The sequence below is a fragment of the Lytechinus variegatus genome, chromosome 1, assembly GCF_018143015.1.
Source record: "Lytechinus variegatus isolate NC3 chromosome 1, Lvar_3.0, whole genome shotgun sequence".
Lineage (NCBI taxonomy): Eukaryota > Metazoa > Echinodermata > Echinoidea > Temnopleuroida > Toxopneustidae > Lytechinus > Lytechinus variegatus.
This window is the reverse complement of record NC_054740.1, coordinates 95,165,971-95,190,873: the sequence shown is the minus strand read 5'-3', so window position 1 is coordinate 95,190,873 and position 24,903 is coordinate 95,165,971. Positions and strand designations below refer to the sequence as shown.

General features: G+C 33.8%; 1 protein-coding gene across 1 annotated transcript in view; it reads right to left on the bottom strand.

Moving 5' to 3' along the window:
• Window positions 1-24,524, bottom strand: part of LOC121429404 (receptor tyrosine-protein kinase erbB-4-like) — a 41,210-nt gene extending 16,686 nt beyond the window's left edge. Inside the window, exons 1-19 of the mRNA XM_041626385.1 lie at window positions 24,441-24,524; window positions 22,903-23,040; window positions 22,234-22,299; window positions 21,698-21,816; window positions 21,110-21,251; window positions 20,504-20,605; window positions 19,337-19,463; window positions 18,225-18,389; window positions 16,902-17,113; window positions 7,163-7,295; window positions 6,135-6,222; window positions 5,508-5,671; window positions 5,028-5,109; window positions 4,231-4,326; window positions 3,693-3,830; window positions 3,099-3,200; window positions 1,970-2,259; window positions 950-1,085; window positions 190-228 (exon numbers count right to left, since the gene is read on the bottom strand). Of these exons, the coding sequence (XP_041482319.1) occupies window positions 190-228; window positions 950-1,085; window positions 1,970-2,259; window positions 3,099-3,200; window positions 3,693-3,830; window positions 4,231-4,326; window positions 5,028-5,109; window positions 5,508-5,671; window positions 6,135-6,222; window positions 7,163-7,295; window positions 16,902-17,113; window positions 18,225-18,389; window positions 19,337-19,463; window positions 20,504-20,605; window positions 21,110-21,251; window positions 21,698-21,816; window positions 22,234-22,299; window positions 22,903-22,966 (2,265 nt within the window). The 5' untranslated portion in view covers window positions 22,967-23,040; window positions 24,441-24,524. The remainder of the gene's footprint in view (window positions 1-189; window positions 229-949; window positions 1,086-1,969; window positions 2,260-3,098; window positions 3,201-3,692; window positions 3,831-4,230; window positions 4,327-5,027; window positions 5,110-5,507; window positions 5,672-6,134; window positions 6,223-7,162; window positions 7,296-16,901; window positions 17,114-18,224; window positions 18,390-19,336; window positions 19,464-20,503; window positions 20,606-21,109; window positions 21,252-21,697; window positions 21,817-22,233; window positions 22,300-22,902; window positions 23,041-24,440) is intronic.
• Window positions 24,525-24,903: the final 379 nt, after the last annotated feature.

The window sequence follows — 24,903 nt, the reverse complement described above, 5'->3', positions numbered from 1 at the left end:
AAAAAAAAAAAATCTTCAGAATATCCTGTTTGAGGGATACATAGTACTGATGCATAATGTATTTATTTTTACTGTCTAATATGTTTGAAAACATAGGAAGTAAACATTCCCTCAAAACCTCTTTGTTTACTATCATAAGAGTACTATATGCAGCATTAAGAATATGTTCATTTATTTCATTTTACTTACTGCTCCAGTGTAATCACTGCTCTTCATATCATTTAAGTCCTGAAAAAGAATGGAAAGATTTTACATGGAAAAAAGAAATACCAACCATCCAAAAATGTACCAACACGTGTTCTTGGAACATGTATAATTTCCTAATAAATATGTTTTTTTTACTACACAAATTTCAGATTTAAAGGCATGTCAGGAATATAACTGTCCAAACAATAGTATCCTCAAACAGATATTAAAGTGTTACATGTATATTCATCTATTTTTTTAAACTTCAAATAACCTACATTAATTTTGCACTGATTTCCAATTCATCACTGCCAGAAATCTTGATCACTAGCCTGTAAAATATGATGTCACTACATTATCTTTTTTTTTATAAAACTGCAAAATATTTACAAGAAACACATGTTAGGCATTAGCCAATCTGTTCTTTCATCTACATGTCAACACTTTTCCAAATCCTTAAATAATAATGTAACAATAGTCTGAAGTTGAATTTTGTTTTTGGTTCCTAAATCTACCAATTGAAAACATAAGCGCCTTTCTTGCCATTTCACACACATAAGTTTCAAGTATTGCAATGCCATTCAATAATCAACCTTCTGTACGCTAAACCCTAATTTTTGTTAATTCTTACTTCACTTCATGAACCTATTAAGCCATTATAATTTGAAAATACCCTTTTGTCTGGAGCACAAAACTGAGATGAATCATTTCAGGAAAGTTTCATACTTTATGGAATGTAATCTCAAACTCAACCTTTACTCACTATGTTAGGAGGGATGTCTATGTACATATCATTCTTGATACGTCGTTTGAACCAGATGATAAACATGACGATAATGAGGAAGATGATGAGGGCACTAATCACGATGACGGCAAGAACTCCGATGGACAAACCTCCACTGTTAAGATGAGGAGAACTTGTGTTAGTATAAGGAAATCAATAGAAAGCAGATAGAAGATTTAGAATAAGACATTTAACAAGAGAGTATGGCAAGTACAACACATTACGGTGGAATATGTATTATAGATTGTTTCAGCAGAAGAAGATAAAAAGAGTTGAAAATGGAGAAGCATAAGTGTAAAGTTATATAAAATAACATTTTTTAAAAAATAAAGTTGTTGCAACATTGAAAGAATAAATCAGAAAAGTAAAAGTATAATTTGAAAAGATACAACCAAGCCGTAGGAGACACAACACATGTTGAGAAAAGACAATTAACAAGAAGAGGAGATGAAGCACAGGAAGTAGGATTTGGTTGTCATGGGAACAGGATGACAGCAGGTTCAAGACAGACAGACGGGTAGACATGAAAAACAAACAAAACAAAAGTTTAATTCAAACATATAAAAACAAGAAGAAATAAGTGAATATGTTCAGAGTTTGCTGTTATAAGTCTCTATATAGTAGAAAATGTAATACATTAGTATGCTACAAACATAACTTGTAAAAAGATAATTCTATGAAATAAGAAAGAGCAATAAAACATAGATATTTCTTTAAATTTACACGAAACCATACATATGTGAAAAGAAAAATTCTAACCACTCTAAAACATCAATCATCAATGCATGAAAGTCCAAAAATAATCTGTGTGCTCTGATGTTTTTTCACAAAAAAAAATTCTGCAATATTCATGATTTTCGAAACTTTTAACATCTCATTAATAACAAAATCAACATTTCACGATGAATTACATTTGTAGAAAGAACTAAGCACACAGATTATGATGATCATCATCCATCCTTCCTAGCTTCATCCAAGTAAAGTAGCATTGGTACTCACCCTGGTTTTGGCTTTGCAGTCTGGTCTGGCCCGTGAAGGTAGAGACATGTTCCATTGACGTTCTCATAAGCAGCAGGACACTCTGACCGACATTCTTTATTCACCACAACATTCCTGCATTCAAAGCATCCACTCCGTGTGCCATTCTGGCAACCACCTTTGCATTCACTGTGGCAGGCTTCACACTTTGACTTAGCATTGGGGAATTGCATAGAGGGGCAGTCCTTGCCGCAGACGTATGGACTGAGTTCGTTGGGGTATTCCGGTGTACAGGAGGGTGCACAAAAGAACTGGTGGGATACACACAAAAGTCAATAAGAACTTTTAATTATATATCGCTCAAAGTATCCCCTTTTTTTAAAGACAGAGGGGTCTTATTTTCTGTTTAGAACAGAATTATTTAAGGGTGAGGAAAGGAAAGTGCTTGTTATTCAAAAAGAAAAAAAAATTCTGTAACTTTTCAAGGTTTCCATCATCTTCGGGAGATGATGGAAACATCAAGTTTGGCTGGTCATTTTCAGGACCAACATGCCCACGAAAAAAATACATGGTGTACCTTGAAAAAAACTATAACATAAATATGAAGAACATATGAATGAGTGCTCATATCTATTCTACATAGTGCTTAAGGCACTTATTGTCATTATTTCTGAGATTAATCTGGCTGTAATCCTGGTGCAAAACCATTTTCAAAGAATGCTAGGTACCAATTTACTTCACATATCTTATTGCATCATGTTAATAATAACTTTTGAGAATGGCTAATCTAAATGATCACCTTTTCCAAATGTGTCATATCATTGCTACACTTTATTGCTATAAAATCATAAAGTTAATCTGAAGACAATTGATGTGCAGCATGGTAATGAATATTAGAATAGAACTATTATAACTTTTTGAGATATAAGTTACAGTTCCAGGACCATGTTCCTTTAAGAAATCTTATAAAAATCTCTGAATCGGCAAATGCACATCACATCATCATTATTTTACACATGGTAAATGCACAGAACAAGTTCATTTGACCAAAGAGGTCAAATTTTTTCTGAAACAATTGAAGTTTTGGGAATAAAAATCAAAATATGGCAAATCAACATTATGGAGAATGAAGAAGTTGTGGATGACTTACAGTGTGGAAACTAGTCTTAATTGTATATGATTCACACTGAAGACAATCATATTCTGTACCATTGAAGCAATTTCTGCACTGTGAATGACAGGGCTGACAAACCTATAGGAAAGATAAAAAAAAGGATTTCATTTGGCCTTATCATTTACTGGCTAAACCTAAGAAAAGGTTATAAGCTTCATAGACATATTGAAATTTTGGTGACCTTTTTACCCAAAAAGAAAAATTACCAATAGATAATGATAAGAGAGTGATAAAGGCAGTGAATTTGAGTAAATATATTCATTTCATGGCTAGTTTATTTCCTATGGCCTGTATTCCTTCATAAGTCTAGTAATCTGGTAACTCTGTAATGTGGCCACTGTAGAGTAGGTGATAACTAAACTTATTCAGGTTTAATGAATATAGGGCCTGGTGGAGACAAAGATATCTCTTTATATCAGTAACCACCACTGGTAAATATCTAATATTTTACATCATTAAAAAATACATTTTTCTTTTACTATTCAACATTTTACAAGCTCAGGTACATCCTTAAGAAACACAAATTTCTATCTGCATCAATGCAGATAAGAGGCAATATATTCCACTCACATCATCCACATCCGGATAGAAGCCAGTCCGACACTCATCTACGCATTCATCATCTTGTTGGAATAGTTTACACTGCTTGCATCGTCGAGGTCCTGCCCCATCACATCCAATACACATAGGGTCACATTGCTGACATATCTGTGAGGTCAAAGGTCATTGGTCACATCAATATCCAAACAAATTATTATTCATAAATTAATCAAAGAAACATGGAAATTCCATTCTGAATATCAACAGTCTAGAAACAAAAGGTAATTATATTCTTCTATATCTCCAATTGAAAAATTGTTATTTCTGGATCAAATTTCAATTCGTTGCTGAGCTTTCAAACTTTCTCTAGTTTGCAACTATTGTGCATTATCTTGATGAGCAAAATGAAGAGTTGAAAATTAGCTTATAATATTACATTGATGATATCTTTCAAGACAAGTCTCAATACTTGATATGACAATTACAAGTTCATTAACAACATAATGAGAAAATTCTATAAACATCTGAGAGAATAGACATTTTATCTTTATAAAGATGATGTACTTACCACTGACCCAGCAAGAGGATCTGATTTTTCTGAATGGGAGATGCGATCATAGAAGTAATCATCACCACAGGGAGTATTAATAAGCATACACTCGATCTGCAAATGAACGGAAATGTTGTATAAACATTGTATAAGAAAATATAACTATTAGGAAAGTTTGTAACAAAGTGGTTGAATGAAAAATCGATATGTGGGTTGTGGATTTAAACATCTCTAACTATTTGAATACAGGAACAGTGTGGACAATGTATGGAACAGTTGTTATTACAATCAATATCTACCTCAAGTTAGTTTACAATAAAATCTACGATTATTTTTACATCCTTTTATAAATCTTTGAATTGATCTGATATCACATTGTAATGAACTCCTGGAGATGTTGGAGGACCACAGAAATTTTAGTTTAATAAAGCATTTACTGGCACAAAAATGTATTTACTGTCGCAACCTTTTGGTTATCTTTTTGGAACTAATTTGTGAAACCATAATATATATATTACAGCTTATAAACTGAAATTCATAAAATGAGCTCTTTGTGATCTCTGCATCTACATGTACTGTAAATCATGAAAAGATCTATACCCAAAATCCGAAAATATATGCAGTATTCTGTATCAAAGATGTCCGCAACAGAACTCTGTTCATTGGAAAGACCAAAATTATGCTTTATTAACTGCAAGAGTGAATGTTTATATAGTACATATTTTACTACTAAATATATGAATTGTTAGCTATGATTATGAAGATCAATCAATGTAGCAGTGTTCACCACCAATGTTGTAGTCTGGGTCACTTACCACATTTCTGTTGAAGTCAAGCATAACTTGAGGACATTCCCAACAACCTTTATCACCAAGATTATTCTCTGGACCATCACACCTACACACAAAAAATATATATATTTGGTTACTCTTTGACTCTACAAAGAAAGTCAATTGGTGCATTTTTATCATTTATCAATTATTCTTCTGTATTCATTGATTGCTCTCTCACCCATACCTGCTTACTCACTAGTCTATTCATGACATGCTTTTCATTTTATTACAAGAAAATGGGTTACATGAAAGCTTAAGTTCAATGTAATCTAGCTGTGTCCTCATGATTACTTTCAACACTTCAGCAACTGTCTCTTGACAGGTGACTGCTCTTATTGCAATTACCCATTGCTTTGCCCAATCTTCAGTTTAATGGTGGATAATTTGCAGATAGGGTTCACTTCAGGTTGGAGCTGTATACAAGCTATACCTTGAGGAAAACAAACCTGACTTTAGTCTTACCCTCTGAGGCAGTTTGAATGGCAGTCGGTACAGTTGTTCTGAGAATTGGCAAACTTGAGTTCTGGACACTCTGCCCTACAGTAGGGACCATCCTGGACATGACGACACCTTCTTCTGCAGTTGTGACCCGATGAGTCTGCCCGGCAGTCACATTGGTCTGGTTCCTGATGGAGGTCATAGGTCACAAGGTCAAAGAGTGTTCAGTGCAAAGGAAATTAATCAGAACTTATCACAAAGAAGTTCAACAGACCTACAGGTTTTGTTCAAGGTATCATTACAGAGATGTTTTCATAGAAAGACCAGATTTATAATAATAGGTTTAAGAGGAAGACATGTACCTTATACAATGAATTATTTGCTGATGTACCAATCATGAAAAAAAGGAGAGTCCAAAATCACAACCAATTTTCAACCATAAAAATACAAGATATATTAAAATCAAAATTTTTTGGTATGCCCTAAAAGCCAATGCCTGTTTAAGCAAGCATTTAACAAAACAATTTCAAATAACTTTCATTTCCCTTACTCAAACCTTAAAATTATCCAACAGTAATTTTTTTGGAGGAAATATCTTTATTTCACATACATTCCAGATGAAACATTCCCAAGTATGAGAGATATACTCACAGGGCCTGAGCAACCAGCTGAACATTCTGCATCACAATGTTCACACACTGCAGGAGCATTATCAGTAGCCTCCATCTCAACATATTGACTGGAAAGAAAGTTAAAACACAACCAAGAATACAAAAGTAATATAAATTCATTCATAAGATTAAGATTTTTGCTTTTCATTTGAGAGATTGACGCTTATATATTGTGCTACATACAACCTCAGTGAATGCTAAAGACTTTCATTGAAACAAAGATAAATTGCATCCTAATAGCTTAGAGATGAAACAATACATAATCATGTTTGATAATGACAACATATGAGTAATAGTAAATCTGAAGTTTAATTACACGGAAATGAAACCTTTATAACAAGATAGCTTTTGTGATTACAGAAAAATCAAAGAAACAGATCAATGATAGTTTGATAGAAATTGAATAAATAATAAGAAAGTTATGAGCATTTGAAGTTTAGAACACTATTGTTATGTTAATCCTCCAATTGGCAATTTGACAAAGATGTGTGATGTCACGTGTGAACAACTTTGCCATTACTTTAGTATATATTTCACTTAGACTGTCTCTTTTATCACATCTATAAGTAGATCATGTATTCTTTCTCTAGGAGGGCATGCAATACAGATTTTCATAGAATGCATTGTGGATAAAGAGTTTGTATCACTCTAAGAAAGAGCAAAAAGATACATTTTTGGGGTATTTTGTAGTCCATCAAAGGGAAAGTTGTTCACATGTGACATTACATATCTTTGTCACATTGCCAATTGGAGGACCCCCATAGCATTAGTGATCACAATATTCAAATGCTCATAACTTTCTCATTATTTGTTCAATTTTTCTCAAAATTTCTACGATCTTATTCTTTGATTTTCTTTTTCCACACAAGCCCACTTGTTCTGAAGGTTTCATTCCCTTTTAAAGTACAAGAAAATTTGCTGATATGAAAGGTGAATAAAAAAAAACAGTAAATATATATATTCAAAGTGCTCTCTCAAGTATTGCTTGAATATAAACCAATATCTCACCCATTTTCCAAGTCACAGGCCTCGATACAAGTGTCACCAATGATAGCATTCTGACATTGGGCGCACTGCTGAGGTCCAGGTCCCCAACAACCAATATCAGCACACTGCTCATGGCAGACTTTATCTTCAGCAACTACAATGGTTTTAGTTTGGAGAGAATAAAAAATAAACATAGTTAGACTTTGCACAGAATGACACTTCATAATGACTTCTAATCATACTTGCTTGATATATTACAATTAACATTCACTTTATCACAACTCCCTATCAAAGTGCAGAGCAATTTAACCCATTATCATTTTACTAAAAAAATAAATGGCCATTGCATGATATACCTACAATTAAAAATTGTAAATGTCATTTTTTTAAACTGCAAACATAACTTTCGATTAATTTATTTCCAGGATTTACAAATAATTGCCAAACTATTATATAATGAAAAATAAAAATACTATAAAATTAGACCCTTCTTCCAATAGTCTCATTATATTTGTTACGAAACTAAAAAAATAATTATCTTCTGATCACCCTATAAAAAAACACTTAAAAGTAATAATTGAATTATAAAGCATGGATAAGATTTCAATTAATAGCTTTATAATGAAAAACATATAAGTATCTTTAATAAAAAAAGAAATGATTTCTTTTCTAAATTCAAGCTAATATGCAATACGATAATGGCTGTAAATTTTAAGAATCAAACAAAGGCATTTCTGTAATATACTGCTAGCAGATAACTAAAACTGCTGAAAATTATTTAGAAAATATATTTCATCATAATCATGTATCTACATGAAGTTAGATAAATCTGTTACATTTCTCTTCATCTAGCAGGTATTCTTTTCTAAATGTGACTCCTACAGGAGATAATTTGATTGTACAATAATCTGGTTTTATTTTGTGGATGTAACACCAATATTTTCTTTTTGACTCAGACAAGATGGTAAAAATGTAACTGATTTCTCTTCTTATTTTCCAATTGATGCTATTATCTAAACAGGCAAATACAATTCATACTTTGGGTATTCTACAATACTCTATTCAATATCCTTCATTTATCTATTTCTGTATGCAGTAGAACAATACTTCAGTTAAATAAGTGTTTGGTACCATAAAACCACATCATAGCATTAAAAACAGACAAACTGAAGCTTTTTGAGACAAACTCATTGGAGTAAAATTGCACGAATGACTACAACGCTAGAGCAATACAATATGTTATAACAGAACCGAAAGAGGCAGCGTTTAGCATCCATTGTCTCTTTCTGTTCTATTATATATTGTTTTGCTCCAGCATTCTAGTCATTCATGTGATTTTACTACGTCTAAATCATCTACAAGCAGGCAACAAATACAAGAACAAGACAGACAAGCAGTACATGGACATAGCACTATGATTTCTAATGTTTACTACATCTACAAATTATAGTAAAAAAAACATGGATGCAAATTTGTTTCATTGTTCCAATATATGAAAGGAGAAGAACTTCCATTCCTAAGAAAAGTGGCATTAACCATAATATTTCACATTGCAACATCGGTTATAGTTTCATATTATGAATATGAATGTTGTTTTAAATGACAGGATTTTTCAGTTAGAAGTGGGTACTTCGACTTTTCAGCAAGACACTCAGTAAATTATAATGTAGAAGGGTAATAAAAATATCACTTTGCATATGGCCAACTGGATCTGCACCTTTCAGCTTAAATGGTTTGCCTATGACAAAACAATACCTTTTTATCATTAATCAAATTTGCTGAGAATAATGCTTTTGAAATTGGATATGGAATTGCCACTTTTCTTTGGAGGTATTACAATAATAGCATTAAAAGCACCCTACAAAAAACGTGCAAAATGTTAAACATTTAGATATACCCATGAAATATTGCATAATCTTGATAGTCTAAGAAGCTTGTATTGTTCACTACTTAGGCTATCAAATGGAAAACCGTTTGATAGATTTGAAATACTTGTTCAATTTGTCAACATGGACTATTTTCTTAATTAGAAATGTTAAAATCATTCATCATGTTGTATTCATTCCACTTGAAAATAATTAGGAATATTGTAGAAAATTCAGATTATACCTCAGGTAAGTATGCAATACCTATTATGCAATATTTCTGGCATATGCTACAATATTCAATGTGAAATATTATTCACTAATATTGGCATTAGAATCAACAAGACATTTTGTAAGATTATATATTCATCGTAAAATAGTTTCAGCCAAGTAATAAACTCAATACTTCAGCACAATTCATGAATAAAAATATAACTGGTTATACAGTTATATCTTTCAGTGAAAGGTGTTTTGTTCGTATAAGCAGTTTTGAGATACAGGACAATTTAAAACTCATTTATTTATCAATGATTTCCTTCCATATAAAGTTTGTAAAAATTGTCAATTCTTACAAAATGTCTGGTTAATTCATCCATGGATAGAAAGAAAAAAGTGTTTTTTTCATCAACATATACAGCAAGTCATACCATCACAATGAAATATAGGAATAAATAGTGATATACATATATGAATATTGTGTAAGATTAAAAAGGAAAATAACATTATCCATGGATAGTGCTGTATAAATGTGCAATCCTGTGCTCTTTGTATTGAGAATAAAATTAATTAAAAATAGAGAGACTTGATGACAAATAATCTTTATACTCAATTGAATTCCTCTTATTCTTTTTTTGTTTTGGGTTAATATTATAAATACAAATCTGAAATGATATGGGAGTATAATCATCCCCCAAAATATGCCAATAAAAATGATTTAATTTATAGCAATTACTTTCAAGCATTTCGCAAAAGATTAAGAACTACACCAGATCCTCATCAAATGAACTGTAAAGATGGTTTTTAGAAATTTTGGGTAGATGGCAAATATTTTGGCTAGTTTAGTGAAAACCATACTGAAGTTGTAAAGGAAAAATGAAAAATAAAGATTATTTGTGACCAAACTTTCCATTTTTTTTCATTCACACACATTACTCACACACAACACAAAGAATATCACAACTGACACACCAGGAACAATAAATACATATCCTAATATATCCAACAGTTGATCAAAAGAGTAAATATAAGGTGCTGTGAGATCAAAAAAGTAAAGAAACACTTTATCAAAGTTGTGCATCAGAGTAGTAGCCCATCACCATTGATAAAATGAAAATGAAAGATTAAAACAAAATATGAAATCATAAAAATAGAATGAAGGATGAGAAAATCAGTGATGACACTTGATGGAAGTGGCTAAGAAAAATGAAAATATAAAGATGGCTGAAAATTAACCCAAATTAAAACAGAAACAAAGGTGATTAGATAAAAAAGTGCTGAAATTATAAAGAAAAACAAAAGATAATGAATAACTTCAGTTTGTTAAGATGTGTGTTTCTTTCCAAACTGAAGTCAATGAATATTAATTGGCTTAGTTTGGCAGCAAACTTGGGCAGTAGACATCATCAATAGCCAAAGGAACTTTCACCTGGATATTCACACACAATGTTTTTAATACTAAAAAGTTGCTTCAAATAAAAATAATTATGAGGCATCACTGCTTTCTGTTTGAGCTTTTTGAAAGGAGGATTTTTTTGTACAAATTGGTCAAGAATACACAATGTTTCACAAACATGGTATCTTTCCAGGATTCCAGAATACTCATTGTCAAAATACTGCTTGGATAGCAGATAAACATTTACTGCCAAACATCAACCTATATAAACTCAAAATCAATAGAATAAAAAACAATTAGAATGAAGACAAGAAAATCCCTTGAACCAGTAGAAAAAGATACTGAAAACTCAGTAAAGCAATACCAACTCGAACAAAGCAAGAGGACAATTCTCAAGTATTGGCATAGAATTTCTTTTGAGAATACCACTGTTTTTTTACAACAATTAAAGAACTTTTTCTAAGAAAGATAGCATTTTTTTCATAGATTGAAAAGATAATAAATATTTAAGCATATTGAATAAATAAGTTTATTGGATTTTGAAAGCGCATTTTTAAAATATAGATATACATTTTTTGAATAAACAAAATAACTTTTATTTTTCTTTTGCAATTTTTGTCTAGAATATCTTTTTTAAAAATTTTTATGGGGGTCAAAGTTAAAACTCATGACTTAAGTCATAATGACAATGAATAAGCACACAATAATATAAGATGAATGTATTGTCATTTGATGTTTATCGTGTATCCAGCATTCCACTGTGTTAATATCATGATAAAGGAGTTATTCAACAATCTGTGCGATCATGAATTCAGACAAGATATATAATAAATAAAAACAATGAATGTCTTTATTGAATAGGGTTGGTTAATAATGAAGTTCCAGGCATATGGGTGAATAATACTTGGGGCGAAAATGTGATACTTTTCTGCTCCTTATTTTCTCTGATAAAATTGGGGTGGGGGATATGTTTATCCTTTCCTTTACTTGTGGTTGAACCAAACTTTCACATGAATTGATGCAAATCAGTATATATTTAATTCATGAATAATTTCAAATAGAAACATCTGATCACAGGTGAAATTCAAGATCAGAATAACGTTCAAAAAGCTGCTAATCAGATGTAGCACACACTAATGCTAGATTTTTATTCAAATAAAGTAGGATTGTTTTTTTTTCAAACATAGTATACTTCAATGATGGTGTCTCGGTAAATTGCAGAACAATTTGAAAATCCACAGTACAAAGGCACTTTAAGCACGGCTGGCCTGGTGCACAGAAGAAGATGAAAAAACATTGAAAGATAAGCCATTAATCCCATCAATGAAATACTAAAAGTAATGCTGAAATGTAGTCACATTAATTGGTAAGTAAAACCAAGCCCCAGATAGAAAGCGCAGTTGAAGATACACAGTAGCCATCCAGCAGGAGATATACTCCAATGTGTTCAATTTTGAGAGTGTAAAAAGCCCGATCCAGAGAGTATAAGCCAACGCCGTATAAGATGATGAACGCAGAATGAACGGAGTGGAGGTATAAAGGGGATTCGCTACAACATGCTGGTATACTGGAAAGTGGGCGTGGTAGGATGTAGAGGTACAGGATATCCTTATATGCTTTTCACACTGTATTTCCTTCATCCCATACTATCTTTACCCCCGGACTATCCTTTAGCCCATACTATTTTTTTTATTCACATTGTCTTAATTAACCCCATACTATTTGCTTAGCCAGGGTTAATGCCTTAACCCCGGACTATCACACATGAATATTGATAATTTTACCGCACAGAGTGCGATTTACGTGCAATTTTGACTTCTGTGATTGGCTAATGCTTAGCCCCACTTTTCCTTAGCCCAGATTTGTTTCACACTGCATCTCTTAGCACCACTATTGTGCTGCACAATAAGCTGGCTTACCCTGCTTTTTGCAGGGCCAGATAGTACTATACTATTTACCATGCTAGCCCACTTTGCTAAAACGTAGTGTGAAAATGAAGCTTATTCCCGGGAAGTTGGTGGGGCTAAGACCCCCCTTAGGCCAACCTATTTCCCGGAATTAAGGAAAAAAAGCGCAGTGTGAAAAGCATATTAGAGTGCTGTTTAGGGATGGTAGTAGTAGGATAGACTGGGAGGGGGTAGGGAACAACTATTTGTTGGGTGTTGGATTCAACTATACTTCATATGCTTGCTGACAGTTTTGTCTTAGAAAGTTTTCTATTTTCCATATTTTATTTTAATAGAATAAATCATTTTGCTTCTCAAACACAATTTTTTGCTTAATGAGTGCATTTATGCTTGATTTCCAAACGTAGAATGGATCATACTCATATACATGTATAACACTCCTGTTATTATGTAATACCATGCCTGATATTCATAGACAGATCACATGAATTTATATGTGACTTATCATGTTATTCATACATTATAATGCTTTAATGTTAATGCTTCAGCAGGATCTGAATTTTTGGAGGAACAATCTGATTTTGTTTTTGCATTATAAATAAGCATATGAAAACAAGTCTGGAAATTAATGTTTTGATCAAAGCTTTTTTCCTCAAGCGTTATTTTGGTCCCCAAAATGCAGGGTATTTCAATATCAATTCATGATTTATTTCTGCTCCATTATAGTCACATATCAACTTTATTTCAACTTTAATTCCAGTAGGAAGGGCTTGGTGACAAAAAGATTCTTGATCAATAGACTGACCAATCAAGGTCAATGTTAAACATGCATTTGGTTCAAAACACTGACAGGAACCAATCAGAAGTGTTCTTTCATATGAAGCTTTATATTACATGTCTCAAAGGTAGAAGGAAAGGTTTGGGGTGACTTGACAAGAAACACAGAGGTAGGGTAAGACAGGTAGGTGCACGCTGTAATATTTTCTATGGAATTATTTATGTGCTGGAGGACTTGGACAGGGAGGGGTAGAGGTGGTGGGGTGGGATAGGGTGGAGTGGAGTGGGGGGAGGGAGGCAGTAAAGACAAAGCTGCTTTGTTAAGATTACTGCATCATGGACAGATAGGCCTCTACAACATTACAGTGGCATTAGAATGTCCAAGTTACGCAAGGATTTTACTCTAAAATAGGCTATGGGGAAGCAGGGATGTTCAATAAAACTACAACCCAAATTCTTCATCAATATACTAACTACTATGCCAATTGATTTTAAAATGGAATATTTTTGTGAGTGGAATCAAGGCAACATCTTAAAAGACTGTTTAAATTTTCTTTAGTAGAATCCATTAAGCTTATTTACAATTAAATGTATTTAATACTACACCAAAATAATAACAAAATATCAATAAGTTGACAAAACTCCCAATTGAATAATGGGTGAAATAATTTTGTTCCTAATAGGTATCATTTATCTTAAAAATGGAAGGCAATCCGATATGCTACAATAACAGGAGAGGAATACTATTAATTCTTTCTTTAGGGCACTGGGACCAAATATCATTATATTAAAGGGCAATAGTAATATGCCAACTTAACCCATCCTTATTCCTTATAGGTTACTTCTTTCTATTGAATCTAACCCCATGTTATATTAGTATTCTGTACTATATTTCATTCCATAGCTATATACAGTTAATATCTAGTGTTATCTATAACAAGACAGATGTACATACGAGTTAGCGCAGTCTGCAATGAGAAACATAAGGCACATATTGCTTTGGATTTAAACTGTATCATGCACAGATATGTTACTTTGACGTGTGATGCATACAATCATATGTGAATAGTAAATAGTATTGTGTTTATTCCTAAATATACAACGTACATGATGGGTCTATGTATGTGTCCATGTGTGTTTATTTTGTGAACATGATATTTATCATATATTACTGCTTGATTTTTCATCTAAGACTTTTTGGATACAACTTTAATACTATACATCTACATTTTAATTGAATTATTCAAGCTGATATTCATATCATAGGATAATCTTTTAGATATTCAAATTTTGATATACATTCATTTTTTCTGTTTATATTTTAAGATAGAAAATCAGAACAGAAGATAATGAACTCCAAACTTCAAAATTAAATTGAAAAAAAAATCAAATGATGTGTGCTTAAAACAACACAAAACTATGCAGAACTGGAATATTAACAAAAAATAAAGTCAAAATATCTAATACATTGTGTTGTGCATCAGTAAACTGTTTTGACAAAAGGTAACTATGTGCATGGTCAGAGGTAAAGCAATTACTTTTAAAATATTTAAATTTACTGACTCCCTATGAATGATAGGGGCATTGTATCATATTCTCTTAATATACAATTACTTCTCTAAAAATAAAAAAAAAACTTGGAAGAGAAAAATCTGAATAAAAAGTAATTTAAAAAAAATTTCATGAAAAAAATCATATTATGACAATTTCTTTTGCACTATATCATAAAAGTTTTAAAGTTGAGATCATAATTGTTGTCCTCTTTTCTCCGTAATATTGCACTTTGTAATTCCTTCTAAAGCTTTCCTTCTGACCAGTGTGTGGAGTGTGCAAAAGTGTTTGGCAGACTGTGATTGGTCAGTGAAGTTTAATGGGTCAGTCCATTCATTGTAAGGGGTGCATACATGCAGTGTCATGCAAGTGCAGCAAATTAGATTGTAAATAGCATCTATCTAAACAGAAGTGATTGGTCAAGAGAGACTATCTTCCTTGATTTGAAAATATTTCAGAAATAAAGATAAGAAAGAAGAGCAAGGTGAAAGGAAGATAAACCCATCTTAAACCAAGTAAACCAAGGTAAATATATTCATGCAGTGGTATCATGTTATAGTATTCATGCAATAGTATTCATGCATTGGTTAACAAGCATGCAGTAGTGAATATAGGCAGTGCGGCAGTCAAACATGCAAGTGAAATTAACATGCTAGTGAAGAATTATGGTGCAGAGAAGGTGTAGCATAACAAACAAAAACAGGCAGTGAGAGTGAGATGAAGAAAAAGAGATTCAAACATGCAAACATATTAAGAAAAAGTGAAGTTAAGATTCACATGCAAAAAAATCATCATGCATACATACATGGCATGAAATGGCTATATCATATCAACATAGCAAAATCCATTCTCAAAATATATTTTTTTGTTTTTGTTTGTTGTTTAACTAAAATGAAAGAATTAGCCTGTATTTCAGTGATATTTTTGGCTGTGAATCCTGAAATTAGACTGGAGCAATGAACAAATCTTCATGAGGAATTCATGGTACTTTTTTTTCTTTTGAGAATGACGTTGCAAAGTGAATACCATCTCATATCAGTATTTAAACCAACAAGGTCACCTCATGCAGGGATGGTTACATTATTATTAACATGACATGCAACACCTTACAATTAATACATGCAGTGGTTAGTTTCTACAGCTTCCCAACATTTTAAATATTACATAAACCCACATATTATAAACATACATGCATTAATATGTATCCCATCTTATAAAGGACTGTGTGTCAAAGACATTAACACAACACAGGATATAATAACTGGCACTCTGGGATTGTAGAGATAATTATGGGGTTGAGTTTGGGTATTTTAAGGGGGTTTTATTTGAAGGAGCGGGATAGTGTTTGGGTATACTCACTACATTCTTCCAAAAGTTTGTTGTTTTTGAAGGAGACGGTATACTCTGAATTTATGATGTTTTTAAACGTATTATCCTCGCTATAGCAGAGACTAGGGTTATGCTGGACGTACGCCCCACCCAGCTTGAGCTCTTTAAGTGAGACCAGGCTCAACGAGTCGAGATGTAGGTTATCAAGAATGGCCAGCGAGGCATACGGCGGCTCTCTAAATCATCAATAAACAGAGAGATAATTAGACAGTACATATCATCAAATTCAATGAAATATCCAGAAAACACTTCACACATTGACACCATGAGAAAATAGTCAAGATATTCATCCCTCGAATGATCTATTTGATATATAGTATGTGCATACCAGGGCTACAAGTGCAAAGTATATATATACTTCAATGAAACATAGCTGTGTAGCGACGCATCTCTACAGCATGACCTAGGGGGTACGTGAGTCCTTCCTTCATCACTGCTGCTCTTTGATGTTCTTTGAGACCTACAGAGAACACCTGCTGACTTAAGAGTTTATCATCATTATCAGGTTAGTAACTTATGTTAAGGTCAAGGCATGCAAGGACAACATGCAAGAGATACAAGCATCCAGTTGGGATATTTTGGTGCGAGGGGTGCATATATATATATATACAGACGATCCATTCGGATTGAGAGGACGTTGAGGGAGGGTTCATACTTACTACATTCCTCCTCACTGCGACTACCAGTAACGGTTATAGTCTGACGGTTTGACTTTCTGATAGACTTAAACATTGGCCTCTGCAAGTAGCAGAGCTTTGAATTGCTTGTGACTGTGATGTCACCGTTGGATACCTCCTTTAGACTCGTCGTACCAAAGAAATCCAAGTTGGTTGATGTGATGTATACAGCATCCGTCTTGGCACCGCCGACCCTGTGGTATATGTTTGTTATGAAGTAGGTGAAGTAGCATCACAACTAATGAGCTTTAAGGCCCCCATTTCCATGGCAACACACTTGGTTTATATAATTAATGTCCACCACCTCTTCTATACTTTCAACATGGCCACAATTTGAAGGTATGAGGCTTAGCTTGTTTTCATGATATATTGCTGATGATGAATATATATTCATGCTTGATTTTTTTTAAATACAGACTTGACATCAGGGAGTGTATATAAATACATGTAAACAAGGGTTGTTATTTTACCTGAGAAATTAAAATAGCCCTCTTCAAGAAATCAATTTTCAGAGAAAATTAAACTTCTTTGTAATTTCATTGTTCACTCAGATCTTTGTAGAAGATCAACATGTTTGAAAAATTAATATGAATTTCCATCATTTTTTTTTTCACTTTGTCCTCCCCTCCAAAAAAAAACCCCATCAGTAAATAAGTCACTGTTGATCATCATTGGTATATAATCGTTTGTTAGTGTTTTTCCCGGTATGCTTTGTTTGTTAATACAATTGTTATGAAAGCAATCTGACAAGCAAGGATTTTTATATGGTTTTGATTATTTACAAAACATTACTGGAAATTCCATAAATGAAATCTGAAAATATCCCTTCCTTTTAACCTTGAAAAAATAATGGAAACAAAAAAAATCCTGACTCGCTGATTCCCAAAACTGGTAAGCTGTTACTTCACTTTGAACTCTTGACATGTACAACACATTTGAAAATATATGAAAAAAAAAATAATGTGAATAAAACAATGGGATTAATACAAGTAGAGCATAATAAAATGATGTATGTTCCTCAATACTTCTGTCACAAGTATACTGCATATTACCTCACCCCCAACCCTTCCCCATAGCTTGGGGATAAACCAATTTTGGTATAATAATGCACTGTAGCTGCCAGCAGCTTTTTATTTGTGAGCTTCGATTCCTGTTTTTATTTTTACTGATGGGTTTTAATGCTTTGACTACTTTATGTGATTTAGTTTAGATAAACATAATTTGTCGAAACTTCTCAATTTTTATTGAGAACCAGGGCCAGATAAAAACCTGTAACTTCAGCAAGAAGGATTTATTATTCCTTACCCGTACAAGTTACGACCATCTATCCTCTCTAGGTTACTGAAGATAGAGAGGTTGGTGAAAGCATGATGAAGTCCTTGGACTGACAGGTAACCAGTTATCTGTTTCACCGTCTTAAAGATCTCCAAGGAACTAGGTTCAACAGGGGTGGTACCCACGAAACCATCACTGAAAGAATGAATAACATACAAAAATTTAATAATAATCATATCTGAAAACATGTGAAAGGGTTTACATACTATTACTAACTATTACAAACAAATTGAAACAAAGAAAATTTTAAACCTGCTATGATATACGATCAGAGGTCAAACATTAAGACATATCCTTACACCTTATTTCACCTCACTAGTTCATATCAGACCCAGAGCATTTGTAAGTACATAAACATGGTGTCTTATAAAATATTTTTTGTTATTATACTAAGTCTCAGCATCCATATTTATATTCATACTATTCAAAATTCATTCTTGATATTTATTTTCAAATCTTTATTCATACAATGGTACCTTTACATTGGAGTAAAGGTATGTGTAAAGAAGTAAGAAATTTTTATTAAAAAAACAGGGAAATTTGAAAGTATGGTTCCACCATTGAAAGACTGCAGCTTTATACAATTTATGTCAAGATAGACAGTTATTCTTATAACTACATACTACTTCCTTTCATCTCTACCCTCTCTAATGAACATTGTTTTACTGTTGTTTTGTTGATTAAGTCCTAGCATCTCATATAGCAGGTTTACAGGTAGGCCCGACAGCCCTTTTTTCACTCCCTGCTATAACAAAGTACAGTGCAAAATCAATAATGAACACTATAGTCACAAGATGGCGCTGTTGTGGACAGATAGAGAATGTAGGATTGTTTCAGTTGGTATCCAATGTGGTGCAAATTTCTTTGACTGGTAGGGATGCAACATAAGAAATTAAATCCATTTTGAGGGATCAAGTCAAACGTTCTGTGTGGCATTGTTGTGAAACAATCAGGCGCGGATCCAGCCGTACAAGGCAATATAAAATTTTAGGGGCATATTGGTATTGCCTCTCAAGGCATTTGTCTAATCCAGCTGGATCCACACCTGACCAAGGTACGAATGGATCATGTAACTAGCTCACCCAGTGAAGGTATGTGAAGTGATGATTAGATTCCCGTTGATCTTGGTGCAATTATCAAACTGTTTACTCTTGATATGAACAGAGGATAGTGATGTATCGTCTCCTATGCCACTTATCCCTTCACAAGCTGTTAAGTGAAGAAAAAAAAGAAGAGAAATACAGAAGAAAGTGTGAGACATAGTCAAAAGATATTTAATGAATGTACTACATATATTAGGCTCTTGAAATATCAAAGTTTATTTTAGTCTGGTACCTAAAGGCCGGTCCCACTGCACTTACGGATGCAAAGCGGATGTAAAATGTACAAAAATGTTGCCATCTGTTGGAAAACACTATCCTTTGCATACTCATTTCATGTGTTACATACATTCTAGCTAACCAACGGAGAGGGAGGGAAGATAAGGTACATGGAACGTTTATACATCGTTACTGGCTCGGAAATAGAAAGGATGTAAGGGTATGCATCTTGTATATAATGTATTCATATCCCCCGGTAACCCATTTAGAGCTGCCATCCACTAGGCTTCCAATGAACATCCATTTAACATCCCCATTAAATACTACAAACGTCTGTTATTTTCTGTTATGTTTTTGCTAAGTTTGTCCATTTCTGGAGCAGATGAAAACGGATGGAGCAGCTCCCAAAATTTTGCCCGTCCGCTGTGTTAAGAACACATTATTTGTATAAACGTGAATTCCTACTTCAACTTACTACTACGAATTGGGCGTACGACTGCTTACTTTTGGTGTGAGCTTGTATTTGCAATTATTTTGCATTGGTAAGGAACACTTGTTCACACTTATCTAAGTGCACTTCTGAGTGAAACTCAGTGAAACAAACTTTTAAGCAAGATAAACTGTGCAATGTACTGCCCCCAATGAACATCCTCCACATGTTTGTCATACACTTTAAAGATGTTGACGTAAAAAAAGAAATCGGCGAGACCCTGTGATTCACATGCAAATCTACAATTTATCACATGAGGGGTCACATGATCACCTTCCACCTATCAGAAAGCAATATTCTTAGTATGTAAAATATAACAGTTCAGCTAACATAAATAATACACTAGTTCATCAATACTGGTCCTACCATTTTTCAATTAGGATAGTCCAGATACTACTATATCAAACTGGTCTTGAACTGTGTAGTAAACGGTTACTTACTGCTTGGGCAGATGCCATCACATGGAATGCATTGGTTGTTTTGTTCCTTCTTTCCTGGCCCACAAACCTTCACACAGTTATCTCCATCTATCAAGACGTTATCTAAAATCAAAGAATGACGAATGTTGTTAAAAACAATGAATAGTGGAGGTACAAACATATCTCTTGTTGATGATCCCTTCTGCTTCAGTATTCTGATGGGAAAATTATGCCTGTTGTCCTGACATAGATGCCTTTCAATAACCATGTCACTGAAGTAGTTTTCTTAAAAATTTGGTTCATTTATAATGTATTTTTATTTCATCAAATCCTATAATATGATTGGCTGCCTGAAGATTAGTCAGTGGTAACCGCTGACAAGATGCTGCATAAAATGCTCGTTACACACAGGCACCTGTCACAAGCTACACAAAAATCTGCATCTGAGATTTGTCAATGAATACTATACACAAGATACTCAATGAAATGTTACCCGAAACTAGCACCTGTTATGTGCTACTGGAATCCTTGCATCGGATTGGATAATAAAAGATTAGTCAGTGATAACCATTAACAATATGCTGCAGGAAATGCTCCCTCAAGTTCACTTATAGATTAAAATCTTACTTGGACAGTCTTTGAGGCATCTGGAACCATAGGAATAGCGGAAGTTTGGGTTCTCCACATTGGTGAATGTATTTCTATCATACTCGTATCGCCGAGGACAGCTTTCCACACAGGTGTTATCCAGTGAGAATTGCCGACAAGCCTAAGGGTGAAAGAGTTAAGTTTAGGTTATGAATAAATCTGAACTGAAATAATGCAACAAATGATGCACAGAACCTATAACCTTTATGGAGGAGAGATATCAAGACACCTTTGTTCTGGAGTAAATAATGAGGTGAAGCAAAGAGGAAGTAAGAAGTGAAGTGAATTTGTAATTCTAGGGATCTAAGGCTTCTTGTGTGAACCTTTTTTGAATGCGCATTTCAAGAGGAAACCCACTCAGCATCTTTTACCCTCCAATCCTGCTATTTCTGTACAAACAAATCGATGCCTTTTGGCGAAACTACTGTGAAATCCATGTAACAAACATGCTGAAAGACAATGGACACAATTTTTTTTATAAAGCTACCTGACCCCTGCCAGCATATGACAATGTGGTTTAGTGGTTTGGTAAATGGTACCCTTAGGAAGGTCAGGGTTCAAACTCACCAGACATCCAGCATTAGAAGAATTGGTGCAACCCCCAGCGCAACTTCTGTGGCAGCAGTCCGCCTGAGTAGGACCTCGACAACGGTAGTCGCATGTTGAGCTGCAATCTTTTAGCGTTACTATAGAGAGGAAAAGGGAAAGACTATTAATATTTATGTGTACCAAGACATGAAAATTATGATCCATGGTCAATTTTAGACATTTAGTCACAAAAAGACATTTCCAGTATTATAGGTTAGATGACAGAATGCCTTTCATTCAGTATTTGTGATAAGACTAGAATTTACCTTCTTGCTAAAACTACGTCATGCTTTATCTTTCAAACATACAAACTATAGATCAAAGTTATTGACTGATAATAAAGTTTTGAGTGAATTGGGGAAAATAATCATGCAAAATCAATTGAAACAGCTTCCCTTTATTCTTCTAGAAATATTTCAAATATTACCTACTTCAATGGACCAAAATTTATGGAGCAGAATATCTTCAGATTATGAATGAATAACTGAGGAGAATGATTATGTATGTGTACTCACATATCTGACAATGGTCCTCCCCTGGACCCCAGCATCGACCGTTGCATGATTCATGACATTGGTGTACTGTGTAAAAGAAAGTGAACAAAGATAAACATTAGTAATGATACATTACTTTAACAAGGGAAAGTGGCACTGACCTTGTACATATCAAATTGTGTATAAAAGAAGTACTCATATTCAATAGATAAAGATTATGGATATGTATACAAAATAGAATACAATGACTGCATACTATTCTGAAGTCGGGTTTAACTTAAACTCAGGTTTAAAGTTGTGGTTTAAGTATGGACAACCAATTGTTACTTAAATCACTAACAGTAAAGATATCATATTTCAGCTCATTTGACTCTCAACTATTTGATAATTGTCAAGGAAGCATAAAGAGATGATTGTCTTCACTATCGATGGATCAAGAAAGAGCACAGTAAACATAAGAAACATACAACTTAATACAAATTTTGACAATATTGGCTTCCCATAATTTTAGCACAGAGTTAGACCATGGTCTAACTTAAACCTGACTTCAGAATACGGGCCTCAGAGACAAAATCCCTATGTATCATTATGTGAAAATTTTCTCAATTAATAAATTTAGAAAGCAATATGCGTTTATCTTTCTAAGTAGCTAATTCCTTTCTCGCTGTAAGCACATGAAATAGTCCTCACCTAAGCAGTTTCGTTGTGGATGTTCATCCCATACTGAGAAGTTGGCTACCAAACCAGGTTGCATGTCATCCCAGGCTATGGTCTGTACATAGCACAGCTGATTGTTCTGGTGAAAGTATACATCTCCTTTCAAGATTTCTGCAAGAAGAAACACACAATTGTAGCCGTACAAGTTTAAAAATTGAAAGAAACCATGATCAATATTTGTCAATATGATTGAATTCATATTTGAATATTCAAATCAGTATGTTTAATCATCATTCATCGATAAGAGCGTTTGACTGGGATTTATGAAAGAAACATAAGGAGTACATGACAGTTCAGATCATGTCAAAAACATCATTGTAGCAGAAATCATTGACTAGCTATCAAAGATGAGGTTAAAAGTGTACCATGGATATTAATTTGCCTTTTGTTTTTAAGGATGCCCCATGCTGACATGCTGAATCTGACCAATTTTAATTTCCCTAAATGTACACATAGGCATCGTTTGAATATTCCCAAATTTTAGTGTGTTTAAAGAACCAAGGGGGATGTTCAAGCCCCATTGTTTTGTGTGTGTGTGTTTCAACATCTTTTATAAAATGCTGGTCATTACTTGTTTGAATGAATTACCTCATTTTCAAAAACCTGTTTGGTGTCTCTTATGTGGTCTTCTTGTTCATAAAATCAAAGAGACAAAGTGGCTTTAGACCAACAGAAATATTTCAAATATATACCAAAATGGTGAATGGGCCGTGGAGCACCTAGATATCAAGAATTCTTATTGACAGCATTGAATTAGACAGAGTGAGAGTAGACCAAGAACCAGTTCAACACTCTCATTAGGTGGTTTCAAACCGCCTCGATCACAAGAATCCCCGTTAAATTACGAGAACTTTTTAAGGCTAAAAAATACCCGTTAATTATTCCTGCATTCACACCGCCCCGAAACACATCCTTCGGGATAAGTTCCCGAAGTTACGAGCATGCGCAGTGTGGTCTGATAAGCAGGCAAGGCGGGAGATTCAAAATCACTAGCCCAGCAGCCACCCACGCCGCCGCGCCCAACGACACGCTGGGATAAAAGTTCCCGTAATTTGCTTTCACATTGCCAAAATACCTGCGACCTTGGAAAATCCCCACGAAAGTTCTCGTCATTTCGCCAAGTACCTACTATTTAGCGGGTATTTTCTTTCGGGGAAATTACGCGTAGTTTGCTTTCACATTACCAAAATACCTGGTATTTTCTGATCGGGGTAAATTTCCCGATCAGAGAATACCTGGAACTGGCGAACTTCAAGGCTGTCTGAAACCGCCTATTGTCTCTTTCTTTTACCAAAGGCTATTTCAGAATCACTGGAAATTTGTTTCATTCAAACTTGGCTGATTTTTCATCTGATTGACTTCTGGATCCAGGAAACATTCCAATCATCAATAGAATAGTTATCTTTAATTTTGTGATTTAATAACAGCCAAAATCCCCAAAATAATACAAGGACAAAGTATGACAACAAAGAACAACAAGTAGGTACCTACATAGCTATCAATAGACTTACCATGTAATGATGTTAACCAAATCTCCTCTGTAGCTATTTCTGGATCTCCTGTATGAAACGTCAAAGCAACGTAGAGGGCGTACTTGTTGTCGTAAAGCTTTGTTCCTCTGATAACCCGTAAGTTTGTGAGCGGTATCACCCGGGAGTACGTCAAGAGAATGAGAATATATCCTGTGACTTCCCGTATCGATGAGAGAAAGCTAAGATCATATTCTTGCTCATGGAGAAAGGATATTTCCAGGTTTCCGTCAACGTATGTACAGTTTGTATATCTTTCCTTTAATTCTTCATAGTACTGTTGCCTTGCTCCGGCAGTATCGCTGTTGTATGGTTTAGCGGTACCTTGATCTGTGCCAGTACATACTGTAAGAAAATAAAAACACAAAAAAAAATTAATTAAGTACTGGTATGACAAATTTTAATTCTATAGCATGGATTACGGGGAAGGTGAATGAGAATAGAG